Source organism: Prinia subflava, chromosome 7 (assembly GCF_021018805.1).
Source record: "Prinia subflava isolate CZ2003 ecotype Zambia chromosome 7, Cam_Psub_1.2, whole genome shotgun sequence".
Lineage (NCBI taxonomy): Eukaryota > Metazoa > Chordata > Aves > Passeriformes > Cisticolidae > Prinia > Prinia subflava.
The window spans coordinates 12,856,798-12,884,082 of NC_086253.1; the positions used below are offsets into that span (position 1 = coordinate 12,856,798).

The following is a 27,285-nucleotide window of genomic DNA, read 5'->3' on the forward strand; positions in this document are numbered from 1 at the left end:
CTGGAAATGTTATCAAGTACAAACTCTGGAATTTAGCATTTGTCACGGGGTTGCATCTTTAACCTCCCTACCCACACCACTGCAATCTATCACAGGGTCCAAAGAGAACTTTCTGAGTGCTGCCAAGGAGCACATCCCATCATCCTTTCTTTCCCTTACTGCTGCAGAAAGTGACAGGAAAGCTTTGACTACCAGGACAGTGCATTTTTTAAATGGCACTTAGAAGTTCAGAATCAGCTCATTCTCACTGCTCTGTTGACAGCCCCAAGGCAGCGCAAGAAGGATTTCTCCATCAGGACAATCAATGCTATTGCTCACAGAATTACAGCATCGTGCTGATTTTTTCTAAGCCATGTTTATCCTCTGATGACTACAAGATGAAGTGATGCCTGGACATGTCATGCTAACATCCAATTTATCCAGTCTTGAACTACCAGTATATAAAATACCAGGAATTTGAAGAAAACTCTCAGAAGTTATAAAGCAAACAACTGAAAATTTCTATAGGCTGACCCTCTTTCTACTCCTTTGGGTCAACAGTTTACAAATAAAATCCACATATGAAACATAAACTTAAAAAATTCTTCTTTCATTATTTGCATAAATATTGCATCCAGCTTTAACAGGAAAAAACCTGTTTAGGTAGAAATCTAGCCACGTATTTTAGTAGATGTCCATAAAGAAGGAGCTTAGCTTTGGGAAGGAATTATTTTGAGATGGAATTTTCACAGTTAATTCCCAGTATTTACTAGCTACTTTTCAAAATAGTGTTGCTTGCAACTCCACCGAATTGCTTCCTGCTGTGCTTGACTGAATTGAGGGTGTCTAGACAGCCAGAGTATAAACAAAATGTTAGGATTTCCATTTGTAATAACTGATATTTTAACAAAATCCCCACAAATTTTGTATACTGATTTCTGAGTGCTCTATTCCTCAAATCTATCCCAATAGCCAATAGATGGTCAACCCAGAAGTTTAAAATTCAGAACCAAAGAAGGCATGACAACAAAACACAGAAGAGGAGGCCCATTGTCTAAGAGGAAACCAGGAGCATTATTTATAATATCAGTACTGTGGAAATGAAATGTTGTGCAACCCTCTAGAACTGAATGATGTGAACAGAAGTGGCTGAACATGTGCACGCAGCTACAGAATACTCACCAGTCAGATATTAAAAATACTTTATCACATAAAAGTGTGCAAGAAGATCCAGAACTAGCCTGGACCTGGGAGAATGAGAACCAAACCATGTGCACCCATTCACCTCAGCAGCAGCATTTAGCTCTCTGTCAGTTACTGAATTAATGTGTTCACAGGAAGCAGAAAGAAGGTTTGGGGTATATACAAGATTTAATTCCCTTCTAATCAGGAGAAATATAAAGGCAGGATGCTGAGGAGCACAATAGTTGGACAAGGCTGCCCTCTACTGATATTAAATTCCTCTTTAGTCAGTCACTTACCACTGAGGGAGCGTTCACCACGGACAGATTGTAACCATAGAGAAAAGATGACCCAAAAGCACCAATTAAGGAGGCTAAAATAAGACTCCCAGACCAATTCTGAAAAACAAGGAAAAGATGCAGCTATTGTTAATACACTCAAAATTAATGTACCTCAGATTTTAAACACTCCTTAGCTATCTTGCACAGCTCCTGCAGGCAGATGTCCTTGCTGAAGAATAACAGCCTGAAACACTTCCCCTTGCTCAATCTGAGAAACATTACATTTGAAGTGACAGCCTGTCACTTAACATCTATGGAGGCACAAGTCAACACTTGAACTTCTTTCAACCTCACAGAATTCTGCTGCAAGCATTCTGCCAGCTCCCACAAGAACAAAATGCTGGGGAAGCATAAATCTCAGCAAAGGAAATGTTGACAGTGTATCACTAACACAGTGAAGTAAGGCATAGCGTATGTGTGGTACAACAGGTCTGTGGCTAGATCTGGCTGTGATGAAAACTCATGATATTGTGCCCCACTCCACCCCTGCCATAAGGATTAATGAAATTGTGACCAAAAAATTTAAAATGATGTCTAAAAACTAGGTTTTGTAATCCGAATGCAAGTTCCCAACAGTAACTTGTTGCCACACACTCTCCAGTGCCCTTTTTCCCAGCTGCACACCTGTACTTCTCCCTCCTCAGGTCTCCTCCCCTCATCCTCCTCATACTCTTTTTAGCCCAGCTCTGCAATTTCTGCTTCCACATCAGCTGAATAAAAGGTAGAACAGCTTTGATTTGAGAGATTTTGCTTTTGCATTCCTTTCCAACTTCCCCAATATTTCTGCCATTCACTTCTCCTGCTGAATTACAGAATGTGGCAGAAGAGACCATTCCCAAGAGACATTGAAGTTAGTGTTTTGGTGGCCGGTCAATTGCAGATGTCATTGTGTAGATAATGAAAGATAACTCTGAATGTGTTAAAATGGATGTATTTTGAATTTATTTTCAATTTAAAAACCAGGTATGGTAAGAATATAGAATTTCAAGCACAGTTCACTGCTATTTATGCCCAGCCTCCTCACTCACTGAAGCCTCAATCCTTTCAAAAGGAGGAAGACCCGCTTAAACAGGCCAAAGAAACTCAGCTTCAGTTATAGCACCACATCACAACTGGCTAATGAGTGAATACATTCTGTCAGCTGCACAAAGTTGTGTGTTCGCTCTGGAAAATGCAGGTGCTGAGCAGGAAGGGGGTTTGTGTAGCTGGCACATGGCATAGCTGCACTGACAGGGGACTGGAACGAGCCCCACCAGCCTTGCAGGCACAGCAGGGCAGGGGAACACGCCGTGGCTATTGGCATGTGCCAGAGCTCCTGTGCCACACTGCTGGCATGGACTCTGTGACCTGTGGAGAAGGGATGAGGTAGGGTGTGCCAGGATGGGGAGCACAGTGCACAACCCAGCACACATGGGGTCTGCCATGCCCGTAGCTGCCAACTCTGAGCGTTCAAAATGCACCCCGTAGGATGGCTGAGTGTTTTTAACTTCTTCCACATGATGTGGGAACCTTTTAAGAGATTACACAGTTCATTAACCAGCCTGCTTTTGGTCAGGTCAGAAGGAAGTGTGCGGGGGGCAAAAAGACTTGTGTAAGAAATATATCCCGTTGAGATCATTACATAAGCCAAACACAATTTATTATTATTAGCCAGCTTCTTAAAATGAGCCTGCCACACATACACAGAGTTTGCACCATTGCTTTGTCAACAAAATGTAGAAACTTGATATAAGGCTTTTTTTAACTTCTGGTGATAACACCTCATATTGGGTGCTTATTATTTCTCTGCAATGCACATGCATTCCTGCAAGTAGAAGAAATTGCTATTACTCTGAATGAAAGATGCTGGGGGAAATATTTCTGGTGGTCTACCAGGCTGTTCCCAAAGGGTTCACAAACAATAAGCATGAGGTCCCAAGTGTTATGCAGTAATCTTGATGCAATATTTGTAAAGGACTCTACTCCAACAATACTGGACACGTCAGAAAAATCCTGCAAGCAAAATTATTTGGAACATATAGCCTAACGGTTATTAAAAATGTCAATGAATGCACAAAACTTTCTGTACAGGCAAATTATATGCACATGAGGCTAAGTGGAAGATAATGCAGGGCAAGTCACAGAAGTGCTTAGAAAACCTCACATTGTAATAACTAGGTTTAGAAACTCATTCAATACCATGAAGTTTTTAAGTATACAGGCTGCTACAGAAAATCTCAGGCTTACTCAGCTCGGAGGTTGTGGAGCTTGGAACGTGAACCTCAACTTCTCCATGACCTGTCTCCTCATTCATTATTTTAAATATTTGCTCAGGCTTCAGCAACACCAGATAAAGACAAAAGGACAATGAAGCAAGATTCAAGTAAAAAAAATCAAACTGTTGCTCAAAAAACTATTTACCCTGTGGCAACATCAGTAAAAGGAAAGGAAAGATAAACACAACCCACGGTGTCTTTTAAAATGTCCAGGAAACACGAAGGCAGCCACGCCTCCTTCACAGGTGTTCCCTGGCCTCACGCACCGCTGCTGTCACCCGAGGGCAGGAGCATGTGACCGTCACCACAGCAAGAGGGGTTCAGCCAGGAGAGCTGCGTGTCAGCTCACAGCAAAGACCTGCAGACACCTGAGGATTGCTTACTTGTGAAAGCCCACGTTTTTGGTCTAATCACAGATCCCAGGGCGCTGGGTCTGCAGATGCTTTTCTCAACTCCAGTCTTTGTTCAGTATGCCATAAAATACTTGTGCTGGCTAACATGAGTCTCAAATTGCCTTTTTTTTTTTTTTTTTTTCATTTACGGCATGACAATTTGCATTTCAGTTTGCACTTCAGCCTTCGAAACGCAGTTTAGAGTATTGTACTTTTGTTAGTTACAGCCCTCTCCTCAGACTAAAATGAAACAAAATTGTTAGTGGTAAAATTGCCTGCATGCATGCGGAAGTTTAATCTTTTTAAATAGATACTTCTAATTGACACAGGAAAGCTGGACTCTGGAACACCATACTGGGGATACCCTCACTGAGACCCAGGTGCCGCTCGGGCCAGGCGCTCCCGGCAGGTGCCCGTGGGCCCGGCGGCCCGGGCAGCTCTGCCCTCGGGGCTGCGGGCTGTGAATGGAGACCTCCGTCCCTCTCTCCCTGGCTCTGCCCTTGCCCTGACAGCTTGCCAATACGGGTGGTCCTGCGGAGAGCGAGGAGCCAGCAGCTCCCTCGCCTTGCTCTGCTCTCGCCGGCCGCGCTTCACCCGCGGCGGCGGCTGCGCTCCCCGGCCCCGGCTGACCGAGCCCATCCTCCGGGGCCCGGCTCGGCGGCTGCGGTGCTCTCCGCTCTGCCCACCGCCGGCCTCCCCTGCGCCCGCACCAACAACTTTCCGAGCGGGGAAGGGCTGTGCAACCTGAGCTCCGCCTGGCCCTGGGGAAGCTCCCAGCTGTTGCTCCAGGTGCCGCAGCCTCCGTGCACCACCCTCCCCACCTCGCCAGAGAGGATCGGAGTCACCCCCTCTCCCGTTAATCCTCCCCGAGGCGTGGGCAGCGCAGGCCGAGCTTCCCCGCCCGCGCCGCCGGGCTGGCTCCCGCCCCGCGTAAGGGCTGCGGGCATTCCCGCAGCACGGAAAGCCGCCCCGCGGTAAGGGCTGCGGGCATTCCCGCAGCACGGAAAGCCGCCCCGCGCTACTCACGCCGCTGCGGCCGCCGCCCGCTCCGCGCTGCACCAGCGAGCGCCCCTCGGGCTCCGCCGCTCCGTCCATGCCGCCGCCGCTCGCGCGCAACGGTCGCGCATCTCCGGGGCATCGGGGGCGCGCCCGGGGGGCGGCGGCGCGGGGGTGTCCGGGGGCGCGGCGGCCCGGCCCCTGCCCCGGCCCCTGTCCCTGCCCCTGCACATGTCCTTACCCCTGTCCCTGTCCCTGCCCCTGCACATGTCCTTACCCCTGTCCCTGCCCCTACCCCTGTTCCTGCTCCTGCACATGTCCCTACCCCTGCCCCTGCACATGTCCTTACCCCTGTCCCTGCCCCTACCCCTGTTCCTGCTCCTGTCCCTCCCCCTGCCCCTGTCCCTGCCCCTGTCCTTACCCCTGTCCCTGCCCCTACCCCTGTTCCTGCTCCTGTCCCTCCCCCTGTCCCTGCCCCTGTCCCTGCCCGTCCCTACCCCTGTCCCTGCCCCTGTCCCTGTCCCTGCCCCTGTCCCTGCCCGTCCCTACCCCTGTCCCTGCCCCTGTCCCTGCCCTGCGCCGCCCGCCGGCGGACGCGGCTCCCGGGAGGGGTCAGGGCCGGCTCCCGGGAGGGGTCAGGGCCGGTGCCCGGGGCTGTGGGCAGGACTGAGCGATGGGGAACACGAGCTCACTGCTGTGCGTGCTCGCACATAACTTAGGAGAACGTGCCCGCCCTGCCCTGCCCGGGGCTGCCCGGCAGGCCACGTCCCCCCGCGGGGATGCGCCCAGCAGCGCAGGCAGGGCAGGGCAATGTCACCGCTCGGTGTCCATCGCGGCCGAGTGCCACCGGGGCTGGGAGACCAGGGGACCAGCCTGCAGGGGCCCCTGCCGCCGTCCCGGCTGGAGGCCTGGGCAGCCTTTCTGTGTGCAAAACTCTAGACCAAGGTGGGGAAGACTTTTCCCGTGTTGCCGAGGCTGGAAAGTGAAGGTTCCACAAGACTTGTAGCCAATTAAGATGTTAAGATGTTTCCACAACCTTAGGAGGTTTAGATCTGACGCGCCACGCTACTGCTGTGCTAAGGATGGGGATTAGACATGCCACCTGGGGAAGATAAAAGCTTCCAGCTATTATATTTGAAAGTACCTACTAGCACACATGGAATCTTGAACTGCTAAGAATTAAATGACACCTTCTAGCTGGCAATGATGAGTATTAAGTGCATCTGGGAATTGTCCCCAAGGGACTGTAGCTGATATTGGTGTAAATCTGAGCTGTTTTTGCTTCTGATATGTTACATACCTCAGAACTCTCAAAGACATAGTAAGTAATGCCATTGAGCAGTGCAGGCTGGAAAGCAGTTTATGATGCAGCAGCTTTGAAGGGTCCTTGGCTCAGATCAAGATGACCAGTGTTTGAATAGAAAGCCAGATGCTACTACTCATTACAATCATATCAATGTGTACAATTATTGTACATATTGATAGAAGATCTGGACAACATTTATAATCTCTTCGAATTGTCGTAAGCAGTAAAAGAGTCAGGTTAGGAGAATCAAGCCCCTGGGATATATAAAGTGTATTTGAGATGAATCAGACACCTGTGTTTTGTTTTGTTTCCTGTTAAATAGCAGTGCAAGTAGTTCAGTTCATACTCAAATACAAATACCGTGGCTACATGTGATTAATATGTACATAATTTATCACCTTAACACACAATTTTTTGACCCATTCCAATCACTGTTGGTTAGTTACAGAAACTAAACATACACTGCCCCCCCCCAAAAGAAAGGTAAGTATTCACATAGGTTCTAAATAATTATTTTCTGCCTCGAGTCTCCAAATAGCAAACAAATGCCTTGAGAGAAGACTTGATAAATTCACTCACCACTTTTTTCTTTACTGTATTATTTTCTTTCATCACGCCGTTGCTTTGCTGTTTGTTCTCCATTCTGTTACCTTGTTAAATAATACCTGAGGAAGAAAAGAGGGAAAGTTGTGCTACTGTTCAGGAGGGTAAAAAGATACAGGCTGTTTAGTAGACATGCTGTCACTATTAGAGGAGGAACATCAGACCCACTGCAACTACAAAAGTTTAGTCAGTCAGGTGGAACTGCATTACTATGGCTGAGTTCCAGCCAGGGCATTTGGATTAATTGTTGGTGTGATTCTAATTATTATTAGACCTTATACTAGCCAGGTCATTGCACATTTGCAAAGGAGGAGTCTATTTATTTGCTGTTTAGTCAAGCAAATTCTTGCCTGTACAATGTCATATGTACTTAAAAATGGTAAAGGGCATTTTAATCTCAATTTATTAAGAAACTAAACTGGTTTCTCGTGTTTCAGAGAGGATCTGATATTTACATGGTGCTTCCTTGTATGATCTTGGGCGGTCTGCCAGTTTGTTCAGTTAATTTGGAACATGGATTACTGTGTTATTCTGCTTCAACATCTTGAGATGATAGCACATTTTAAGATTTTTACTTATGAGGCCATTATGATAATGATAGATCCAGTCCTGAATACAAGTTTCTTCCAGACAGGAGTCTACAAGACAGTGAGCAAGGAGACCTGGGGAGTAACAGGCAGCTAGGTAAAGCAGCACACTTGATTGTTGAGGCAATCACACTTAGAAGTTGTTTTTAGGATAAATTCAGTTCTATGAGACATTGGCAGCACTGAGACCATTATATCAGATGGTTTCAAGCAATCAGTCTGAGCTTCTAAGAGAAACCAGAGATGTAACAACATCCTAGAAGCACTAAAGCCAGAAAAGTTACCTTCTTCCCTCTCTACTTACCAGTGCAGTTAATACTAACAACCTGCAAACAACCTCCTTTTCCTCTGCTTCATGGGGCCTTAGTCAATTCCTGCTAAATTGTTCTTCAAAAAGGACTTTCATGTAAATGTATTTCACTTTATAGGAGAGAGGCTTAGTCTCATCAAAGAGTTCTCCTGTCCCACGCCACATTTAAAAAGTATGTGAAAAATATCATGACCTGTTCACTGAAGCTCCCACATCCCATATAGATTTCATATAAGGATAATGCAGATAATTAAATTAATGAAGGCTCTGACAGAGCACAAACAAAGCATCATCAAACTGGAATTTAAGAGCTGACAAGATAAAGAGTATATGGGTCATAGCACTGAAACAGAAACAACAAAGTCAGAGGCAATCTGCTGAGCATCTAAGGAGACATAACCTCACAGCTAACCACTAGCAGGGATAACTTGTGGCTGCCTTCCCTCACTGAACTTATTTTTATGTGGCTGATTTTTTTTCAGAACATCTTTAAACATTTTAAGATATGTCTGTTGTGTCTGGAAAGTTTAATTGCTAACAATGCATCATCAGCATAAGTGTTAGGATGAACTATTGTTCTTACATTTCAGGTAACCCTCTTTTATTATTTTAAAATATCAACTTGACTGTGGCAAAAGGAACATTACCATATCCAGAACAGACATTCTAGTTGATGCAAAAAATAAGAAACCTGGACTAGGGACAGAGTAAAAGTAGCTGAAATCCCTCATGGGTTTGTTAATGTTATTCTTGCATCTTATTGACTTGTGTGCAGGGAAGAGAGACATGATTACAGCAAGCAGAAATCTGATCTTCAGATTGAAGAGTTCAATGAAATCTAAGGAAGTGATGATCCACTTAGGAGAATGAAAAGCTCATATTTGCTCTGATGCTGTTGTTTACCAGTCACTGAAAAATTTTAATAGTGTGGAAAAGTATTCCTTCCCTCTGAAGTTCATATTGCTAGTATCAGGTAAAGTTGCTCATATTCATTCATTATTTTTTCTTTGTCACAGCAAATTAGATTTTTCTGCTCCATAGCTTGTACAGTTAGTCAGGAGGCGGCTCACAAATCAGGAAAAGCTCATTTATGTCAGGCCAGGGGGTATCTTCCATTTCAGATACAGTTTGCTTATCTATTTATCCAAGAGTTTATTTAGCAATGTATGGGTTGAGTTCACCGGTAGGACATGGAATCACACTGACTCTTACGAATTGTTAGCCTTGGCAAGGAAGGCTCAGCAGCTCACAAAAAGGGAACATTGACTGGCTTGGCAGAGGTATGAATAAACCTACCAAAATCCAGGTTTAATTTTGAACTTCTATTGAATATTCAACTTTCATTTGCTGACTGCAAGTCAGGAAAAAGAAAAGCTGTTGGAAAGTTGTCACGTTCAGAAAAAGCAAATATGCAAAAGGAGCAGTTCAGGTGAGCTAAGATTCTAAACAGCCATACCTGCTAAGTTAGATGATGAAATCACCAAGGAGATGACCACCTCAGAAAAGCTGAGTTAAAGGACACAGCTGTTAAAAAAGCCAACAAGACCAAGCCAGACTAAGAAGTGTATAAACCTTGACTAGATAAATGATTGTTGTCCAGTCTGAGCACAGGGTTCAGTGGCCAGTGAGGGCCCATTTGCCGTCTTCATCAGATGAGCATGGACTAACAGCAAGGCCCTGGTCACTCCACCCAAAGCAGAACACAAACAAGCTTCAGGCAGTTTAACTGTGATATAAAAGATTCTCCTGTCATGAATTCCTCATGATAGGCATGCACAGCTTCCCTATGTCACCCAAGTACAAAATTATACACTCTCCATAGAAAAATAATGTCTATGTCAACATTACACTGCTATGGACAGGAGAAATGTGGAAGAGCAGCCTCCAGCTGATAAAATTGACTTGTAATTATACACTAGTATGACCTCTCAGGGATAGAAAGGGCTTTTTACCCCTCAGGACACATCACTCTCAACTGTAGCACAGAATAGTTTGCTTTCTTTTAAAAGCAGGAAAAAGAAGAGAGACATCACTACAGTAAAGTGTGAATGGCAAAGCTTTAGAAAACACACTGGTGTAAAAATAACCCAGACTGACTCAGTAAGTCTTACTGTCCGTGATAGATTAACATCCAATAATTTTTGCCTTTGGGCAGCAAAATTACTTTGCTATGTGCTTTGTACTGGAAATAAGTCCATGTTTCAAAAAGCTTTTTTTTTTTTTTTTTTTTTTTTTTTGGCACTAAAACTCTGACAAAAGAGCACAGAGGAGAAAAGTTTTGCATCTCACTCTTATTCCATAGCTTGTGTGCTGCTATCTTTTGTCTACTCAGCTATAGCAGAAGTTTTCTATGGCTGAGTACTTGTGCCTTTCAAAAATGGAGCTGTTCTTGCAGTGTGAGATACAAGCTGAGGACTTGTGCTTCAAGGCAGATGCCTCTGCCCCTAGGTTATGCTGTGTACTGCAATGAATGTGCTCCTCTCCCTGGTACTATAAAGCTTTCACATAGAAGAAATCCACCATCTGTTAATTAGAAGTTGGATTAATTAGAGCATCCAATGTGTAGAACATATTTTGAGTTTCTATGTCCCCAAAGCAGTAACAGTTTATGTATTAGATCCTGGTAAGTGACATAATTACTTGGTTAAAATAGGTACAATGGAACTCCATTAAGATCTGAAGGGATTATTTTCTTCCCAAGCAGTTTTGTTAACCTAGATCTATTCTGATTCTAGTGAGACTGTACGAGTCAATATTTTCTATATGTTTATGAAAAGTATCTAGCAGTCCCAGTATGAAAATACCATTGATGGAATCAGATGGGGTGTGACTTTAATTAGACACAGAGCATTCCTATGGTACTGAACTATTTAGAAAAAGTTATTCTCAAGTACTGTAGACACCCCAGCTCCCAGAAACCCCTGAATTGTAAGTAATTAGTTAACATAGTGGTAAAAAACATGTCTTTTTTGCCTGTACCTGTAATATCCATGCTAAAATGCCTTTGCAAAGTGATGAAATATTTACATTTCAATATTTCATACAATTCATCATCTGAACTCTTATACTGAGAAGTGGAAAAACTGAGTTTCCATCTCAAAGTGAAGCCTTCTGTTGTGGGTTGTTGTTGGATTTTGGTGGATTTTCTGCTAAAAAATTCTGGTGAAAATTTAAGCTATTTTCCATAGAAATGCATTACACTAGGAGAAGAAGACAGATTTCAGAGTTAATGACTAGTTACATAGAAGCTGAGTACTTGGCTAACACAGGAAATTATTTGTTTATAAATTTCAAAACATTAGTTTATACGAAGATAAATCTATTCTTCCCTCTCCAACCCCTTGAGAACATTGTCAAATTTGCTGCAAAGTGTCAAGTCCAACTTCTAGCTGCTACTCACCACTTATCTGGTATTCTTCACCTCCAGTGAAGCTCAGAGCAGTCCAGAAGCAGCCCCCTTCAGAATTGCTGCTGCTGCCTTCTTCTCTAAAATAGGGACAACCAAGTCATTGAATTAAATGTAAAGCCAGATTTAACTCTTTTATACCATTTCAGAAGTAATAAATAATTAACAGTGAAAACAAAGAATAGTATGACGCTTCAGCTGGAATTCATGCAATGTCTCTTTTTTTGCCCAATAGAAAACAAATTGCCTTGTATGGCTGTGGTACCCTACAAGAGGTCTTTGTTTCAGGTACCATAAACCATGAAAAAGCTTTGCTTCCCGAATTTGAACCATTAGATATTTGAAACGCAAATGCCTAAGGCTAGGACTTGCATTCTTATACTTTTACCTGATTACAAGTGACTATACTGAGGAACACCCACAGCATTCCATGTGCTATAATTAGCTTTTACCAGCGATGTCTTGGGCCAACACTTGAGCTGTAAATAGCTTTTAACAGTGGCCAGTACCTGAGCATGTGAGATGGTGTGTGGTACTTGTGAGGAGTCACCCCCCTTTACAAGACTATAGAAGGCTGGGACAGTGCTGTACAGAACATAGTGTACAGTAATTAACAAAAAAGATTTACCTTCTCTGCTCTTAGGGCTTTGTGCCAGAGAGACGAGCTCCATATCAGTGTTAGTTTAAAAATTGAACAAAATATGGATCAGGACAAGGGTGTAGCAGTTCTGACTTTGTTATAAATTCCTTACATCCCAAAGCTAAGAGAGATAAGAACACTCCATTGTGAAAAGGTGCTATCTGCTTTGATTTTTCCCCTCTCGTACACGTATTGGTCTCTTGGAAAATTCAGGGTATGTTAAATCAGTCTCATCAGCATTTTTCTAAGGACCTTGATAGGTAATTTAGTTGGATTATTCCTAAATTTGCAGATGTTAAGGCATCCAAGATATGTTAGGTAGAGAAGCAGCCGTACAGAGATGAGTTGCCTGAAACTGTAAACTCTGGCTGGGATTTGAAGCAAGCTTGTTCTTTTGGGGGAAGTGGCATTATTGAGCATGTGGTACTTGGTTAGTATTTCAAGCTGTGATTGTTCTGGCAGCTCCTACGGATCACTTCTGACCCTGTTACATAAACCTTGCTGAGGTTCTCAAAAGATATTAGCATCAGATTTACTTTAGCTTAACATAGGAATCCTTGTCCAGTTACAAGATGCTAATCAATAAAACACCAGTTTTGAGCAACAAGAAAGAAGTTCTCCTTAAGAACTCTTACCATATTTTATGTAAAAGTGTCTTTAGACTTGGGATCCAATATCTTACAATTAACAGGAAATGCAGTCTTGTACTTTGGCTCTGTGCAACATGGTGGCTAAAAGGAAATAGAAGATTCATTCTCTGGAGTGAGAATGAGGGAGCAGACAGGTTTCAAACAAATCTTACATCTCAGCTACAAGTGAGACATGATACCTTCCACACTTGTATACATTTCATTTTCATTTCAAATAAGCTACATCTTGACCAAAACTTTCACAACTTTAAAATTAATCCAAGGTGATTAGCTTATGAAAACTAAACCCAAGATGCTCTAGTTCCTAGCAGCATCTGTCACTACTGGAAAGGACTTACTGCTCAGCATGTCCTATGATTAGCATAAGGACAGGAAAATAAGCAAGAAGGGCTATATAGCTAGCACTGCTACATTATAAAACAAGTTTTAGGTAGTTATGTGTGCTTTGGACACGCATATTCAAAGAACATTAATTCAATGATCATTGAAAAGCAGCTCATTCTATGATAAGACTAATCCTTTCAGACTAAACAAACTACCTCTTTGATCCAGGCTTTCCCAAGCTATAGATTCAGGTTTATTAGTTTGCCCTGTTTCACCTTGAGCAAGAATACAAAGAAACCATCTCAAGGGCAACTTACACAGACTTGACCAAGAAACAGCACAACCAAAACATGAATTTTTTTGTTAGATATCACACAAGAAAGAAATCATAAACAAAACAGAAAAATTAGAATATTACAAGCAAGCCTGTGGTAAAGGCTTACAAAGTGACTATTCAAACAAGAGGCTGAGAAATTTTAATGTTTCTGATTTTTTTTTCATTATTAGGAAGTTAGAAACACAAATGCTGGAGAAAATGTGACAACCAGAGAATGTAAAGTGTCTGAAATTATATGTGTGAGTGTTCATTCACACATAAGTGTGTAGTCTGTTTGAATAAGGATAAGTCCTTTTGGAAATGCAGGCTCAAACTGATGTTAAGATTTTGAGTCTACAAAAATGTTCTCATCTAGCAAAGGAGTACCACACAATTTAGTTTTAAGCTAATTCCATAGGAAAATTAACCATATACCCAAATACTTTGCTAGCGAAAGAGGGGATATCTAGCTTCTCTCTTAGTCAAGCTGCCAAAACTGGAATTTGGTGTCTTTTTATGGTTGCATGTCCTTGATGAAAATGCACTGCTTCCTGCACTGCTAAAACCATGGTTTTGAGAGAAAAGCCAGGACACTGGCCATTTTTATTTAGTAGTCCTTTCGTCTTAAAACCCTCAAAGTTTCAAATACTTATGCTTCTGTACAAGGAGATCAAACAGATCTGGGGGGAACAGAACAAGAATATTAAATATTTTAAAATAGTTTCTGCTGATCTTATATGACAGTTCATTGGATTAGCCACAGCAAAGTATTTCCCAGCTATTTTGCAAGAAAAAGTGGTTAATAATTACCCTTTGCTGTGTTGGCCATTAGTGTTGTTTTAACCATTTTTTCTTATATACACATGCAAGTCTGGTATGTCATCATTTAGGAAAAATCTTATGAGCCATGAGTTTAATGTTTTTATTATGTTAGGGTTATTTCCAACATTACCCTCCACGTAGAGCAAAGCTAGTTGAATCTTTGAAAAGTTATTTCCAGTGAAATCAGCCTAACATCTATGTACCATTTAGTAAATGTTAAATTAAATATTGACAAGTGAAGGCTTTTATGTTGTGAGGTCATGCCCTGAAGTAGGACCAGAGCTGCTGCTTTGTACAGGTTCACTCCAGGTGGAAAGGAAACACTTTTAAGGTAATTTGTGTTACAAAAAAGGATGATGCCACAAAATGAATCCCTCATGTGGTGGACTCAGTTCTGAAGGCAGAGTACCCAGCATCTAAGTTCCTTTTGGTTGAACATCAAAGAATATTTCAAAATTTCCGAGACCAATACATTTAAGCAGTGTTATTTCACTCAGGAATTGTTTACTGCTTCTCTTGAAATCTTCAGAGAACTGGTGATCTTTTTGAAAGTTCATTGAACTGCTAACCCTACAGATCAAGCTCTGTGTCCTGACTCAAGGATCATCCTCACTGATATAATGACTTCTTGTAGCCTTAGATATCACTCTTGATCTCTACAAAGAGGGAAGAATCAAAATGCCTTTGCAAGCATTGCGACCTCAGCCAGTCACTGGCTTGCTCAAATCTTGAGTTGCAAGGCTCCAGTCCCCTGAGAGCAGCAAGCACTGCTTGAGCCTGGAGTACACACATTCCTCACAAGGCTGAATGTGCCTAAAAAGGATGCAGAGCAAGCCCAGGGTAGAAATATACACTTATGTTACTTTCTTGTGAAAGTCAGTCCTGGAAATCAAGCTAGGAAAATAAACTTTGTCAAACTTTGCCCTATCTAACCTGTCCAGCTATTTTAAATAACTCTAATACCAGCTTTGCTTCAAGTTACAAAACCCTTTTAGTTTGTCTAGCTGTAGTTTTAGGTTTGAAGTTTCATTTTTCTTCATCTAGGGACTAAAAATAATCAGGCATATTTGTGTAACAAATTATTGTCCCATTCTCAGATTCATGAAACCTGGCAGGCAGTGGTTCACCATTTATTCTCTTGAACGTTAAGAGATATTATCAAAATAGTCCCCTCTAAAGGTAGGGGTAGGTAATGTAATACAAAAATAAGCTTCAAGTATCACTACCTTAATTTGTGTAATAAGGAAGTGTAAAATCTTGATATGTAAATGTGGTAAAATTCTACATGTTTTGGACATATGTGTTTTTCTCCCACTTTGAGGAACTGGAGAATAAAAGAAAAAGCTAGTAAATTAGGTCTTCTCTCCACTCTCGAGCTTTAGTTGTGATTTACAGAGTCATTTAAATGTCTTTTGTTGTAATTAAAAAATGGTACCAAAAAATGCTTCATCACACTCAGTAAGTTTCAATTACATGAACATAAAGATACGAAACTCCCTTACATTGCCAAGGCTTATGAAACACTGGAAAGGCTGGTGGCTGGAGTGCCTGTTTTGCATTTCAAAAGATATTGGGATCAAAGTCTGTTAGTGATTGCCATTTTCAGCAGGTCATGGCAGCCAGCCCTGAGGAGAACCTCCCTGAACAGTGAGGACTCCACTTCCCTCAGGAGAGCACACGAAGGGATATTCTCAGCCATGGTCCTCAGTCCAGGTAAAACTGATCCAGACCTTTACCCTGACTAACTCAGAGCTGCCTTGTCACTGTGGACTTGCCTGTTGGTGGCAGGGCTGTATCTGTCCCTGACTTGGTGACTTCAGTTCACACCTGAACCCCAGACCTGCCTCATCACCAGGGCAGGTCGGGCTGCTGGCTGAGCCTGATCACTGCTGCCAGGGGACTGGAAGTCAGACAAAGAAATTGTCAAAGAAATAGTATAGAACATGCATAAAAGACACAATTATATCAGAAATTCAGAAGCTGTGGAGTTGCAAGCAAAAAAAAAAAAAACAAAACCCAAAAGACTTGGAGGTGCAGGTGAGTTGTCATAACCACCCTCCAAAGGGTGAAACCATCAACCTTGGGAGGAGCAGAGGATGGATGAGTGTAACACTAGAGAGAGGAACAGGATTTGAGCTGTGTGGGGTAACATTGCTGATACATTGTTGTTCTCTTTTCTCCACAATAAGTAGATCTGGACTAATAGCAAGACTCTTAAAATCTCAATTATTGAAACAGGCTCACAGTTAACAGTAAATTCGTAATAGACCTAAGGTGTGTTTCCTCTTTGGCAATAAACAATGCTTTGAGTAGTGTTTCTGCTCCAAGTTTTTCTGCTTTGAAGGCCAGCTATTTGAACAGTGATGTCCAGACAGGGAGGTAAAAGATACTGCAAAATTTAGTACAGTATCTTTATTTATCAAAAGCAGGACTCTCATCTGGTGAGCACTAGTGACAGCAAAAAGAAATCTTCATAAAAGAAGATCATCTTTGCTTCAGTTGTAGTCAAATTGTAAAACAATTTTTCTGCAATAAACTTCAGTGTCAATTTTTACTTAGGATGGTAAGCAATACTTTTTAACCACTTAATTATTTAGGTGGTCTAATAATTAATAGAAATAATTATGTGAGCAGAGCATCATATCCTAGGTAGATGTTAGAAATGAAATTAATGCCACTGTAATTTCGAGTGAATAATACATCCTTTTTCTCATTTTATGAAATAAAAGGACATTGACAGAAAACCATCATTTTGGGTCCAGACTTTCCTATGGAGAGAAGGAACAGGGCTACAGCAGGGATCATCCCCCTGTACTCAGCACTGGTGAGGCCTCACATGGAATTCTATGTTCAGTTCCAGGCCCCTCAGCTGAGGAAGGATATTGAGGTGCTGGAGCAAGTTCAGAGAAGGGTAAAGGAGCTGATGAAGGGGCAGGAGCTCTTCTTATGAGGAGCAGCTGAGGGAACAGGGGTTGGTTAGCCTGCAAAAAAGGAGGCTCAGTAGGGACCTTCTCCCTCTTGGGTCTTTTCCAAACAAAATGATTCTATGATTCTGTGATAGCCTACTCTGGAACTGCACAAGCACCCAGACAGATGTATGCACAGCTTCTTAGGCAACACAAAATCACCGAGTTATAAATTTGTATAATATCCTATATAGCCAAATATCCTCTGTTTGCATTGCTACTGACAGCTACTGTATTCCAGTTTTTCTCCTTCCTTGTACTCAAACATCTCCCATTGTAGCAACCTTTTGGTCTCTTTAGTCTTAAGTACTGGCTTTAAAGTTCAGTCGGAGCTGACCTTTGCCCACTCTTGCTATTAAAGGCTTGAAAATTGAACAAGCTACTGCAATTTCAAGGTGTAAACTAGTCTGTGAAAGCAAGAACATGGACATAAGGCAAGTAACTAGCAGTGAGATTGTTCCTAGTTTTATTGCCAATTATATGAACAGGCTGTGATAGTGACTGAATTATGTCCAAGTGCATGACTCATGCCATGTATGGCAAAAAAATCCTGTAACTACATTATGTTATTGCACTCCACTTTGCTGTTGGTTCAAGGGGCATTACTTTTATGTTAAGACTTATGTTGTCAGTTAATAAAACACTAACCTTAGAATAGAAACAGAAATCTATAGATAGCACACACTAAGCCATTGAGAAGAATAGTCGAACTACTTATCTTCTTCCACAAGCCATTGTTGAAATTACTGGTAGCTGCACAGCAGAGTTGTGTTTATAGATCCCCCTACCTCCAAATTATGTTTGTAATGAAAATCAGGGTTTTAAGTACCTCCTGAGGCTTTGTTACTTGAAGGGTCATTCACTGTTCCAGACCAGTATAGGATGCAAGTAAACGCTATCTAAGCACACAAACAAGTTATGCAAGTGCTGAAGCACCGTGCTAAACTGGACCTTGGTCATACTGCTGAATTGAGCTAATTCTGTGTCAAATTAATTCCATTACAGGAGAGAACAACACACAATAATATGGCTACCTGAGAACTGTATTGCTCAATCCATCACTGAGTTATTTTGAAAAGGAGGGCGATTGTGAGAAGAAAGTTTGCATAAAAGAGTCCTAGGTACACTCAAATCTAAGGCTGATTACAAAGAGATGTAGAAAGTCACTTTGTGCATTAAGTGGCAGATTATGAAAATGAAATAGCTTTACATGCATATTAATGTAGAAAACCCCTTAATAAATGCATAGAAATGGACTCACATAAACAATTTTTTAAAGAGCCTGAAACCATTATGAATTGTTTTAGAAAGCTGACAATTGAGTTCTCTGAGGCAGAAAACCCAAGAAAAACAATAAAATGAATCTTAATAAAAGAGTCCTTAGGCTGATACTGTTTCAGACTGTGGCCAGCAGTAGATCCTGTAATGGGCCTTTACTCTCACAGCAGGTACAGAGAAGAGCAGAAATTATGGATGTTGGATTAAGTATGCTAACTTGGAAGGGAGATGTGTCCTTTTCTATGAGTTGTCCTTTCCTTGCAGAATCTTTTCCAGGTATAGACAATTACACAAAGAATTTCATTTCCATAAAACTTGCCAACGCTGCCTTTGGTCCAGCCCTGCAGTCACATCTTATAATGACTAGGACTGGGTATTCAAGCAATGAGAAACAAAGAAAATTTATGTCTCCAGATTCTGGTAATAAGTTTCTTAACTACTTCCTAAATTAGAGTATGTATGTATTTGGATCCTCTTTCCATTCTTCTGTATCACTAGCCCAATTTACTTATATTGTTTTTCCAGCTTCCTGTGACAGTGAGTTTGACTGGGCTCATGCATCAGGTTGTCAATTTTAATTTATTTTCTGATTACTCATTGGGAATTTCCCCAATTCTTGTATTGTGAGACTGATCAGCCATACCCTTCCTAAGTAAAGCTGTGCAGGTTTACCTGCACATTCCTACATTATCGGCTTGGTGCCCTGGGCACACTCCTATTGTGCTACCTTAAACAATTACATCTCACAGTTTGTATCCCTATTAGTCCCTAAAATAGTTCTCATTTTCCTAAACTTTACAAGACATCCAGTTCACATGCCCCAAGACTACTCTGCCTTACAAGTCAGAACACATCTTGGTTTACTAAAATTCAAACAAAAACACCTGTAGTAGCACCATACTCTCCCCCCATGTACCCAAGGAATCTCCCTACATCTAATGCTGTAACAGACAACATCAGCCTTAGGTTTCTCCACTGCCAGGAGTGCTGTGGTGTGTTTATTTTCAAAAGGAATTGCTGTGGATAGGAAATGTTTGTTTTGGTAAAATTCTTCACTTTTTTTTTTCTTTTTTTTTTTTTTTTTTTTCTTTTCTGAGCTGCTGCTGTATTGCCTGGAACAGGTGCAAGAGATCACTCAGAGCAGAGGCAAAGCTGAGCTGGAGCCAGATGCTCCAGGAGAAGGAAAAGCAGGGATCAGAAATAGCAGAGGAGAATTATCAACGAAATGGAGCACTACAGTCTACAGAGGCAGTCTTTTATTGGTAGAGCCCTCAGTGTAAATACTCTTTTGGAGAATAAGAAGTGAAAAGCAGAGGCAGTCAATCACATGTTGAAGACTGGACTTCTATCAGGCTGCTCTGAGTTACTAGCTTGCCTTTGGGACAATCTTTAATTAATTTCTTTTATCTGCATATATTTCATCCTCTCAAGATTCCTGAAAAAAATTCTTGCTCAGTTATTTATTTCTTTTTTAGGAAAGATTTAATAAAAGTTCTCTCCCCTTCACTCCCATCTTATTTGGTGACTCCTTATGCTCTTTCTACTTCAGTTGTGATACAACAAGTTTGTAGTGTCTTTGGAGGAGAGGGGCACAGGTTTCTGACCATCTATTCCTAAAGTGTTTGAAAAAGAAATATTGTAATTAAGCAAAAATATAGAGATTCTTGTACTTGTCTGGTTTTGTGGCTGAGGAATACAACCCATCAGGGTGTTACATACCTGTGTCTGGCATGCCTGCTCCCTTTTGCCCCCTGCCCAGTCCCTCTCCAAGAGGAGAGTGTGCACATCAGGCTTTCAGAGTGGTTTTTGTTCACTGGCACTGCACAGCAAAGGTTTGTGAGTGTTGAGTGTGCTCTGGAGCCCCTCAAACTGCTGCAATACCATGACTCACAAATCTCACTACGGAGGGGCACAAGGGGAATAGGCAAACTCATTAACCCTTTTCCTTTAATTTATTTTATGAAATAGAGTGGCTTCTCGACTAGTGAAACTTGGTCTGGTCAAAAACAAGAAGTCAGCCAGGCAGGTAACTGTAGCAGCAGAAACAGATGTGTCTTATAGGAACTGTTGAGAGCTTTTAGCAATAGCTCAAAGTATAGTAAAATCCTTCTCTGATCTTTTGTGCATTTTTTCTTCTTCTCCCCACCCTCCTGACAGCTAAACTGTGAATATAAAGATCTCTGAAATGCAACCGTGAGGTCTGTTCCATAGATGGTTAATTCTAAAAGAGTTTGTTGATGTTCTATAATACATCATGTATCAATTACTGAGATGAAGACAACATAATTAATCCTGTCCCTGAAAGAATCTTCTGTGTGGCATTTAAGCTTCAGACTAAACAGTTTAATAGGCATAATATGGCGCTCTGCAGTAGTGAGAGCAAATATCCACCCTGTGGTTTAATAACTGATTATCAACAAATGATATGGCATTGAAATGGAACCTTTACTGTTTTATCAGCTGCAGGAGAACAAGCTAATAAACTGCAGGCAAACATGATAGTGCTACTGCATTCAGTTTTTCCAACTTTGTACTCAAGATTTTAACAGACGTTGAGAGAAGAATCGCCACAGAAGAGGAAAACACCATGAATTTGTCTAAGCTGAAACTCATGATGTTGTTTCCCTAGTTAATACAGATTCTGTTTGATATTTCCCCTTCTTAAAAAAAAATCACTTCACATGCAGTTAATTAACAGCTGGAAACTTGCTTGATTGTTTCATTAAACTGCAAAAATATAACCCAGGGAAGCAGGAACATTAAAAAACTGACTTGTGTAATTACTATTGCAAAAGAGGCTTGCAGGTTCTATCCAGCCTGTGAGAAAGAGCTGGTGTGCCAGAATAAGGTAGACAAATATTTAATGTAGTCTCTCTTACTCCTGTATGAATTCTTACTGTCCTAAAGGAAGGAAAATGATGATGTGCCACAGTAACTTTTCTCTCTACAGGACCTGCCATCAAAGCTGCATTGGGTGGACACTACAAACATATACATATTTTCATGGAACACCCTGAATATATTGAACTGCTTAAAGTGGTTAAATGCTGGTGTCAGCTGTAGTTTGATATGCTCTCAATAATCTTCAAGGCAGCCAGGTATGGTAAATGCTGTATTCTTCAGATATCAGAGATTTTGCATTTCTCTTGAAACAGAAATTTGGAAAATTTTTGTGATCTCTTCCATTCATTCACGTGTCCTTCTGTTACTATAATTTCCTGTCTACCTCTCAAATGATTTAGTTAAAGCATGAAATTCATTCCTGAAACTCCTTAAGCTGCTCTCCCCATCTTGCCTTTACTACTATTTCTGCAAGACCATAACATGGTGTTATCTGAGACTCTGCTCTGCCTTATGGCCCCTCCATCCTTTTGGTTTGATTTGTCTCTTGACCATTTTGATGAATGTTTTTTTCCCTCCAGATGCAAAGCACTGCCCCAATATCCTTCTGCCTGCAATTATCCAAACCTCAATTTTGTTTGAAACCCTAGCTTTAACTCTTTGACTCCTTTTTCTGTGTGTGAGTAATTTAATTCCTGCTGGAATTAATACATACTATGTTGTTCCTCATCTCTTTATGAGGACATTACTGTATGCTGATTCTTTACCCGAAAATCCGCATCAGATACAACAGCCAAAGGCTGTGTACCATACCAGGCCCTATGGCCTTCAGGCCTCATTTTGACCTCTGTCCTGACCTACAACAGCTGTTTGAGGTCTAGTATCCTTTGTGGGTAGGATACATCAAGGACAAGATAATCTCTCAGATCAGAAGTTGGATTGCACCACATTTACATGCACATCTTTGCTCTGACTCATGCCTGTACGCATAGTTACATGGAAGCCACAGCCCTCTCTGGCCAAATCAAGGCTTGTTTTTGTCTTCTTTGTCAGTGTCTGACTGACCACACATTTTAGAGACAGCAGTTACATGTGATGTTACATCTCAGATTTTACTCCTTGGATCTACACTTCTGTTGTGATAAGCTTTACGTGAAACCAAACATGGAGAAGATTCCTACTGCATTTGGACACTGACCATCCAAACCTATCTTAATTCACTGTTGCCTCGAAGCTGAAGTGATCTGAGCTACTGATACAAATTCTTCTACCCAAATTCCCAAGGAAATACTTGGAGTTCAAAGTGAGGGATCTTGTAGACAAGAAAGCAATCAAAGGGATAACGTGACAACTGCAAGAGCAACTGTGGAGACTGAGAGGACCTCACAGCTTTAGGTCACATGTGGCTTAACTTTTTTTCGAAAATCCAAGGAGGGAGGAATCTGGCTGTGACTTTCTTTCAAGTTACCCTCCTCTCTACAACATGCTCTTTCATGTTTGCAGGTACTGCCTTGAAATATTGATGGATTGGCAGACAAAACATTTTTAACTACAATTTCTCCTCTTCAAGGTTACAGTTAGGTGTTTTTGCATGACACTAAATGACTTGGTTTCTGTAGCAGTGGAGAATGATTCCAAGCCCTTTGTCCAAGTCTAAGATTTGATACTACTCCCTTCAAATTTTCCTGGCTCTGTGTTATGATCTCATTCTATCTGCTTCACTTGCTCAAGAACTCAAATAGGGTTTTATTTTTAATCCCTTTATAAACAGTTTACCATCAAAAAGATTTGTTCTGGAATAGCTTCCTATTGCAGAATCTGAAAGGGGTTTTTTTCAGCTGGAAATCCTGGCAGCTTCCAATATTATTTATTTGTTCTTCCTTTTGAACTTCAATCAAAATGTATCATTGTATGACTGCAAAAGGATCTTGCCGATTTGTAATCAAAGAGGCAGCAATAAAGTAATGGAACAGCAAATATCTTCTCCAAACTTTGTGGCACACCTCAAAATCCTTTTGCAATTAGAGAAAGCTGATTTGACAACTCCCTTTCTAAACAAATCTCTACTAGGTTTCCTTCTACCCATTGTCTATGATGTTTGTTCATAAAATTTCTTCTTAGTAAAATTCTCGTAAGAGCCAAAAGCTTCATTACCCCCTCCACTGTAACACCCAGTTTAGGAATGAGGAACAACTTGTGTCTGCTAAAACAAAGCCATGAGAGAGCTGAATCCCTTGGTAGGATTCCTCTGTTTCAGTGCGGTGCGGAAAAGAAGGAAAACCTCTCGTTCCATTACTTGTCCATTTTCTTCCTCCTCATTCATGGAGCAGTTTTGTCTGACTGAAAATCCAGAAATAACCGTCTTTAAGCAGTTTGGGTTACAGACTAGTGGCAGAAATAAGTAGTTGATTTCTATTTCTATCAGCCTCTTGTTTTACTATGAAGAAGGACTGAAGATTAATCTTCAGTGATTTGCTGTACCTATACATATGTTAAAATTATAGAACCTGTAATTTGACTTTTTGTTTCTGTAACATGACATCCCTGAAGCACAGAGAGATAACCAGGTGTTTAGGATGTGGCAATGGATAGGGACAGCTGCTCCATGTTTCAGCATAGTGCTATTTGGAAAGCTTTCATTTGGAAAACAAAACAAAACAAACCCACTACACACCAACACAACACATACTCCAGATTATGAGAACCTAGAAGCAGATTTTTTTTCCTATTTTTTTGTTTTCTCCATACAGCCATAAGTTTCCTCCTCTTCTACCCCTGCCCTCTCAGCACTGTGACTGAGCAACAAAGAACAAATCTCACCTTCAGACAGCGGAACAAAACCCTTCCACACATGAGGAGCAGAGGAAAGGAAGAATGAGAAATATGAGGTTAGTGAGACTAGAACAGGGGCTTATAGGGAGAGAATCAGCCCTGTCTGACTAGGAACCTGGGAGGTATCAGGTTGCTTCAGGAGCAAACAGGGTAGCATGCAGACCCTGGCATCAGCCGGCTCTCCAGTTCCCTGACAGTGGGACTGAGTAAGTCAGAACAACCACCACAGGTATTTGAGACTAAAGGATTTGGATTTTATAAACATTTTGTATTCATTTTGATTCATCTTCTTATGATTAAGATTAAATATATTCCCTAGGAGAGTCTACCAATACAAGAGGGAAGTACCCACTGTCAAATCAGGTCCTTGACCTCCCTAACTTCCAGTTTTTCAGCCTTAAAGTTTTGAACTCTATGACTTAGTGGAAGTGGAATTTCCAAGTAAAGAATTTTGATGATTTAGCCATGATGTTGCACTCCAAAAGACTGACGACAACCAATTAGATTGTAGAACACTAGAATCACTAGAACAGAAACAAAATTCAAAGCAAGCAGGTAAGAAAGTCTCTGGTATTGCCAATTGTCTCCTACCTCTGAGGATGGATGATCCAAAACGTGCTTGCAGGGGGAAAGTATTTTACAGGTGTTAGGTATTGTTCTTCTCAAAAATCTTGAAGTGAAAATTTACTCCAAATCAGTTAATACTGAAGGTTATTAAAAAGAGATGGCTTTGTTCTTCTGGTAGGCTTGACAGAGACAGTGTATGAACTTTGCTTGTCTTTCACACTGTGTGCCTAACCAAAGGGTGTTTCCTGTGAATTACTTTCTTCTACCTTTGGACTCAAAAAGGTAATGGCTAAAAAAAGATACAAGATCACAACCTCAACTTAAGCCTACATTACTTTTCAGTGTTTTCTGGAGGTCAGTGTAAATCTTTGCCCTCTGAATTGCCTCACCATAAATAACATATGTAAAACAGAATTAGGACCCTTGGCTGAGTAAGGAACGTCTTAATTTACTTTGCAAAGAAGGACATGGTACAAGCAAAACATCCTTCACAGTTCTCAAAATGTATCTAAACTCAGAGTAGATCCCATAAGATTGAGTGAAAAAATTCCCATTAACATAAATATTTGATCATCCTTGTTAAATACAAACAAACAAGGATACAAGAGTCCCCATCTATCTGTTATGAGTTTCCACATAAATTACTACACACTCTAAGAAACCACCATACCTTTTCTTTGATTTTTATTGTTGCAAGATTGTTCTGTTGTATATTTATGTCAGACCCCAAGTTTACAACTCAGAATTTGTGCCGTGGAGCTGAAACTCCCCATGAATTTTTGTTTCCTTTTTATAATGAGCTTTTTTTAAATTATTTTTTTAGAATGAGCTCTACTGCTTGAGGACAGAAATGATTTTTAATAAAGCCACTTGCCAAGTTAGCATATGATTAATCTATACCTACATCAATTAAAGAAAGCACTAAATAATTATTTTGCCTCCAAGGAATGCCATAGTTACAGAACAGTTCCTCCAGAAGATAACAGCTATGACATTACATGCACAGCCTCCTCTAAGTCAGAAGATTCCCCACAAAAACAAACCTTTTGCGAATCAGTAAAGAGATGGGGGGCTGCTGGGCATCCTCTGCTGTGCTGGCACTCAAGAGAAAGGATGACAAAGTGAAGAACCTCTTCCTTCCCTCACAGTGAGCAGAAAGGGCTCTGCACAGCCAAGCCCTCTGTCCACAAGTCGGATTTCAGTCAGTGCCTGACTGGTGGGGGCAGGAGAGGCGTCACTGTCCTCCCAAAGAGGTAGAGACTGCCCTCCCAAAGGGGCAGAGACTGCCCTCCCAAAGGGACAGAGACTGCCCTCCCAAAGGGACAGAGACTGCCCTCCCAAAGAGGTAGAGACTGCCCTCCCAAAGGGGCAGAGACTGCCCTCCCAAAGGGGCAGAGACTGCCCTCCCAAAGAGGTAGAGACTGCTCTCCCAAAGGGACAGAGACTGCCCTCCCAAAGGAGTAGAGACTGCCCTCCCAAAGGAGTAGAGACTGCCCTCCCAAAGGGACAGAGACTGCCCTCCCAAAGGGGCAGAGACTGCCCTCCCAAAGGAGTAGAGACTGCCCTCCCAAAGGGATAGAGACTGCCCTCCCAAAGGGATAGAGACTGCCCTCCCAAAGGGATAGAGACTGCCCTCCCAAAGGGGTAGAGACTGCCCTCCCAAAGGGGTAGAGACTGCTCAGGGCTCGCTCTGCCCCCCTTGTGTACAGAAACCAAATGCACCACAAGACACACCTCTCTATTCCCCAGGAAAGCTCTTACTGTGTCCTGCACATCCCTCCTTGCATCGGGATGATAAGTACTTAGCCTTAAGTTCCTCAGGAGGGAAGAAACTGAATAGTATGTAAGGAACAAAGTCAGCTGATGGGGGAAGAAATACACAGCAGATAACATAAACTGATGCCTTAGTATTAAGCCATTAATTGTAGTAGAATAAAGTTGTAAAAAGAAAAATCAGTGAGGTAATTCCTCAGTGAAAACAAGCATTTTTTTTTGTTTCATTTCACTGGTTTTCATGTCAGACAGTCTGTTTCACTGCAACAAAAACCTTAAAAAGACCATAATACTTATCTTAGGAGGCCTTTGAGCTAGGAAAAAAAAAGAACAGACATTTTAAGTTAGGCGTTAATACATTGATATAGAATTATTATTCATTGAAATACCCAGTTCTATACGTGCTGTTTTTCATTCAATCTTACCTTACAGAGCATTCTGAAGAACACACAAGCTGAATATTTAAAGAACTGACACATCTAAGAAATTCTGCATTTTTCAGCTTTAGTCATACGGATGATAATAAATTTGGTAACTTTAAAGCTGACTTCAGAATCTAGTTGTTCTTCTTAGAACTCTTTTCGAACCAATATTTTTCTCTGCCTGAACTTTACTGGAATTCCATCTTGGGTTCACAATTATAACAGCGACTTCCTCGGACTCAGCACTGTCCAGTCAAAGGGACAACACAGCGCTTGAATAGGCACTGACAGAGGACACACTGTTGTATTTACATTAGAGCCTCACTTAATGGTCTGAGTGTGTTTCCTCTAGCATCTGACAGACCTCCTGGCTTGGATCCACAAGACAGTAATAGCAATGCCAGTAACAATTATGGGTGATACACCCTTTATTCCCAAAGACCCATTATCATTGATATTAAATATTTACATAGTGAATACAAACCCCAGTTTGGCGT

General features: G+C 41.5%; 1 protein-coding gene across 2 annotated transcripts in view; it reads right to left on the reverse strand.

Annotated features, from left to right (window-relative positions):
- The window catches only part of SLC2A9 (solute carrier family 2 member 9), a 102,240-nt gene extending 76,383 nt beyond the window's left edge, over window positions 1-25,857 (reverse strand). The window contains exons 1-4 of one of the 2 annotated variants that reach the window (XM_063401618.1): window positions 25,637-25,857; window positions 11,352-11,437; window positions 7,031-7,116; window positions 1,461-1,559 (exon numbers count right to left, since the gene is read on the reverse strand). In XM_063401618.1, coding sequence (XP_063257688.1) covers window positions 1,461-1,559; window positions 7,031-7,093 — 162 coding nt within the window. In that variant the 5' untranslated portion in view covers window positions 7,094-7,116; window positions 11,352-11,437; window positions 25,637-25,857. Of the gene's footprint in view, window positions 1-1,460; window positions 1,560-5,175; window positions 5,387-7,030; window positions 7,117-11,351; window positions 11,438-25,636 lie in introns of those variants that run through there. The other variant, XM_063401617.1, reaches the window with a different exon arrangement.
- Window positions 25,858-27,285: the final 1,428 nt, after the last annotated feature.